Source organism: Phacochoerus africanus, chromosome 11, assembly GCF_016906955.1.
Source record: "Phacochoerus africanus isolate WHEZ1 chromosome 11, ROS_Pafr_v1, whole genome shotgun sequence".
Lineage (NCBI taxonomy): Eukaryota > Metazoa > Chordata > Mammalia > Artiodactyla > Suidae > Phacochoerus > Phacochoerus africanus.
In genome coordinates this window covers 63366240-63371101 of record NC_062554.1, presented here as the reverse complement: position 1 = coordinate 63371101, position 4862 = coordinate 63366240, and the positions used below count along the sequence as shown (strand labels likewise).

At 50.9% G+C, this 4862-nt stretch overlaps 1 protein-coding gene across 1 annotated transcript; it reads right to left on the bottom strand.

The window, feature by feature from the left end:
* Window positions 1-316: 316 nt before the first annotated feature.
* On the bottom strand, window positions 317-4296 carry BTG2 (BTG anti-proliferation factor 2). The gene is made up of 2 exons (XM_047753093.1): window positions 4009-4296; window positions 317-2737 (listed from the first exon to the last, which is right to left on the bottom strand). The coding sequence occupies exons 1-2, from the start codon at window positions 4160-4162 to the stop codon at window positions 2403-2405; spliced, it is 489 nt and encodes a 162-aa protein (XP_047609049.1). The 5' UTR covers window positions 4163-4296; the 3' UTR covers window positions 317-2402.
* Window positions 4297-4862: the final 566 nt, after the last annotated feature.

Sequence of the window (4862 nt, the reverse complement as noted above, 5' to 3'; positions counted from 1 at the left end):
AAAAGATTTCCAGTTTGTTAAAAAAAAAAAAAAAAAAAAAGAACAGGATGCATAAGATGAGCCCTGGCTAGACTAAAGAATGCTCAGACTGGACCACTGGCCCATCTAGCATTTTTGCAGGTATGCGTTAAAGAAAAGAAGGAGCTATTTCCAAGGAAAGAGAGGATGCCTGGAAATGGCGCCCCCATTTAAATGGATTTTTCTATCAGCCATGTGCTATAGGTCTTCTGAATGCAACTGAAGAGAAATATTATAAGACACAAAGGAGAGAAATGCAAATTGATTTGGAAAATTTACCTTCTCTATACCACACAACTTCATCTGCTAGATTTTTATTAAAGTAACAAAAAAGGTGTACATTTGTCCATAAACCTGTACATTCTTCCATATAAAACACTATTATACAATTAGTAACCTTTGTCTTTTCTATCAGAATAGCTTACAAACTACTATTATTTATTTTTACTTAATAGGAGAGACAGGCCTGCTCAACAGTCCAGCTCTGGGTGTTTTGTTGATTTTAAAGTGAACATCAAAAAGAAGAGAGAAAAGATTAAGCATGAGACTATGAGGCTGCTTATAAAAAGGCAGGGGCCTGTTTGCCAACAAGATGCAACAACATAATCTGCAGTGATTCACAGCTTTGTTTCAACCCACAGGCCAGAAAATTAGCTCTTGGGTCTGTGGGCCCAAAGTTACCTTTAAAGCAATAAAGACTGGAAACAGGGGCTGGGAAGGTAGCTGGGGATCTGGAACGTTGAAGAGACAGAACTGGCAGGAATGGGTAGGGAAAGTGTTTGGTAAATAGCACCTTTGAATCAGAACTGAGTAGTTAAGAAATCCAGGAAAGGGGACTGGCAGTGGGGAGGAAGTTTTCTCCACAAGGGGCAATGGCAGGAGGGTAGCCAGGTTGACCAGATGTTCTAGCTCCATCCTTCTTTAGATGGTCTTGGGTTTGCGATACTCAAGGCCTTCTGAGGACCCCTCACTAATACCACTGAAAACCTGAAGGAAGAGGATTTCTTCCCAGTGTAGTTTTGCATTTTTCTGCAACCCAGAACAGTAAATATTGCACAAGTCTACAGACAAATTTGGATTGTACTGAGAGACGGCAACATCTCCCACAGGTGCTCTGAGCACGGGGAAGAAAAAAACAATGCCCAAGGTTTGGCTTTTAGTGTCAGCCCTACAAAAATACCAAGTAGTCCTGCAGAACTTGGGGCATTCTCCCATTCGGCCAAGGAATACTGCAAGGCTGAGGATCCAGCCATAGTCCCAAGGACAGAGGGAGAGATGGTTCCCTAAGCCTGCCAAGGCACCAGAAGGTTGTAAGAGCCAGTTCTCCTCCAGACCCTCCTGGGACCCAAGAGGCCATATTGCACAGTGACTGAGAACTTTTGTCCTAGAAAACAGGGTAACTGCATGACCCAACCAGGAGGGGAGAGGAGCAGGGAGAGTTAGAGAGGAGTGTTGTGCTTTTAAAAAGAAGGCAGTAATCAAGGATGTGGAGTTCCCTGTAACTTTGAGCCACCTCTCCAAGGGATAATGGTAGTATCACCAGGACTTTCACGTGGTTCCAAAAAAAAAAAAAAAATTACCATATATACACATAGAGCAGCACATAGCAAGGCAAAGATTTCGTGCAGAGTACCCTTCTATCCCAACTCCAATAACCTGCAACCCCTGCCTCACTCCCCTGAACCCCCAAACAAAAAGTTTTATATTCTTGGTGGGTAGCAACATCCATAGGCCCCTGAGAATAGAATTAGAAATAAGTCATGATTTTAAGAAAAGCTGCTCAGGACAGAAGGAATCAGGAGAGGCTTTTTCACTCTCTGCCTAGGATCTCATTAGAAAAATAAAAGAGAAAGATTAGGCAATATAGTATAATTTAAGTCCAGGTTTGAATGCCCCTGAGTAAGAGAGGGGCTGGGGATGCAGGTGTCCTGGTTAGAAGAGGGAGAGGTTAGAACTCAGCCTCTCTTCTCCATCCAGGACAGATCCTGACCTCTCTCATTCACAGTTGCTAACCTTGCTTGCTCCTTCTCACAACTTCCTGGGGTGCTAGACAAGCCTCTCCCCCATCACCTTGACCAGACCCGCCCCCTGAACTTTCCCCCCTCCCATAGGCAGACACTGGCTCCCAGACTCAAGCGCACAACGATTCTCTCCAAAGGCACCTGGGGAGGCCACTTCCAAGCAGCTCCCTTTAAGGATTTTTTTCTTAAAAAAAATCTTTTGGTTTTTTTTTTTTCCTCCTCTTTTCTTAAAAAAAAAAAATAATATATATATAAATAGCTCTTCATTTAAAATACAGTTCCCCAGGTTGAGGTATGCAATGGCCTGTTGTCACGGCAGGCAGAATGAGTACAGTAGAGTGCCAGGTGGGGGCCACAGGGGATCTAACTGGAGACCGCCATGACGTAGTTCTTCGAGGGGCTGCTCCTGCCCAGCATCATTTGGTTCTTGCAGGTGAGGAGCCCATAGGAGGTGGCCACCGGGGCCTCCTCGTACAGGACACAGATGGAGCCATCCTCCCCGATGCGATAGGACACTTCATAGGGGTCCACCCACAGGGTCAGCTCGCTGGGCAGCAGCTGGTGCAGCTGGGGCTGACTGAGTCCAATCTGGCTAGCCACTTTACTGATGATGGGGTCCATTTTGTGGTTGATGCGAATGCAGCGGTAGCCAGAGCCCTTGGATGGCTTTTCAGGAAACCAGTGGTGTTTGTAGTGCTCTGTGGAGACAGAACAAGGGGGATATACCCTGGTTAGAGCAGCCGGGCCATGGATGCTACCACAAGGAGGGTAGGGCTGAAGGAAGAGGAGAGGAAGGGACCTAGTGATTCTAAGTAAGCAACATGGTTTCTCATGAGTTTCAGGACCCTCCTGACACTGTAGCAGGAAAAAAAAAAAATAAATTAGGGAATCTGGAAAGACCCCTCCTCCAGGACAGGGGTGTATGTGTATTGGAAGGGTGTAGCCAGTATATTGTCTTTGGCACATCCCCGGTTTAAGGAGGAGGGGTGTGACGGGCTGGCATGTCCAGGCAGGGCCTCTGGAGACCTTTGAGCTGAAGTTTCAGGCCAAGAAGGCTGCCCTTACTGCTGGACCCACTGTGTGCCTCAGCGGCCCCCCTGCCTCCTTGAAAAGTAAGGGACCAGCAGCAGTGGCTAAGAGAGGCAAAACTAGGATGTTTTAATGAAACATAGGCTGTTCCTTAGAAGGCAGGATCTGTGTGGGCACGACGGGAGATGGCTATCGCTGCCCAAGACCACAGGCCAACCTGCTAGAAACAGCTGGGAGATAGGTCTCTCCCCAGCCAGCGGCTGCTTATCTCTTGTCAGCCTCCTGCGTCTCAAGCCGCCTCACAGCCCCCAGCCCCAACACACGCCAAGTCTCCCTTGGTACCATAATTGATGGCAGATGGCTAAGGGGGGGCCAGAGAACACAAAGGGGGCCCGGATTCCAACTTGGAGTGAGTCAACAACAGACCCGGGCACAGTGCAGCCCCGCACCACTGGAAGGACCACGGCTGGGACTCCAGGTCGTTGAGAAGGTTCAGTTGCTCCTTCCAGTTCCATAAGGACCCCTCGGACCGCCCGGCTTTGCCACCTACAGCGTCCCTTACGGGTCTCGGGGTCCAGTGAAAGAAATGAGCCCTCACTCAGACCAGCAGGTACTCCTCTTCCTCGACATAAGCCAGGAACTTGGTATCGCACTCAGACTACGGTTTGTGCCCGCTACAGCGTGGAGGGGCACGCCCAACCAGAACCTCCACGGACCGGGACCCGACCCGAGATCGGGGCCAGAGAGGGGAGACCTGACCCAAGGGAATAAGGGTAGATACTGCGAACCGCCTGGGGAGATGGAGGGAAACAGATTCCCGGAGCTTGCTGGAGTGGGGAACTCTACCGTAGGTTGGGAGGAAAGATGCCTCAGGCAGGGAGGGGGGCCGAGTTCCGGTGGCAGGGTTCGCCTGGCGCCAGGACCCTCTTCAAGTGCTCACCTGTCAGTGCCTCCTGGAGAGCCCCGCTGAAAACCTTGAGTCGCTGCTCGCTCACGCAGCCCCGGGTCCTCAGGAGGCTGGAGAGGAAACCTACAGCGGCAGCGATCTCCGGGAGCATATCTGTTCTCTTCCCAGTCCAGCGGGCCTGGCTCATGTCTCTCGCGGCTCAGGGAACGGTGGTGGCGGCGGGGAATCAGTGAGAGGCTCCGGTGGGACGAGCGAGCTTGAAAGCCTAGGGTAGCTCGGCTGCCTCTCCGGCTCTGCCCAAACTTTACCAGAGAGGTGCCTTTCATACTATTTCGAGAGGAGGGGGAACCTGCGGCGGAGCCCATTGGCCGTCGCCAGCGGATAGGGGCGGAGCCCCGAGTTCGCCCCGCCCGCTCCGCTCCGCTCCCTTCTTCCCCCTTCCCACCCCGCGCGCCCTCAGTCTCGGCGCCGCCCCTACCCCCAGCGCCGCTGCCGCGGAGCTGAGGTCATCAACAGCTGACGTCAGTGCTGGGAACCTGAGCCTGGGTGCTAGCCGGGAGAGGGGAACCGGGGAGGGGCCGAAGGAGAAGGACACTTCAAACTGGGAATGCCTCGACCTCTCCGCTTCTCCTATACTTCAGGACAGCTTAAAGGCCACCTCCTCCAAGAAGCCTTCGCTGACATCACCTTTCCCACCCCTTTTCTGATGCCCACATTTTCAACCACACACTGTTAGAACGACTCACCCAGACGCTTTGTCACTATTTTACCGCTTTGCTGCAGCTTTGTTAACTAGTCAGAATGGGTCCTCTAGGTTCTCTGGAAATGAGTACTGAGTCTTCTGTTTATTTCCACAGTAATACCAATTTCTTCAAGTTCTGCTCTTC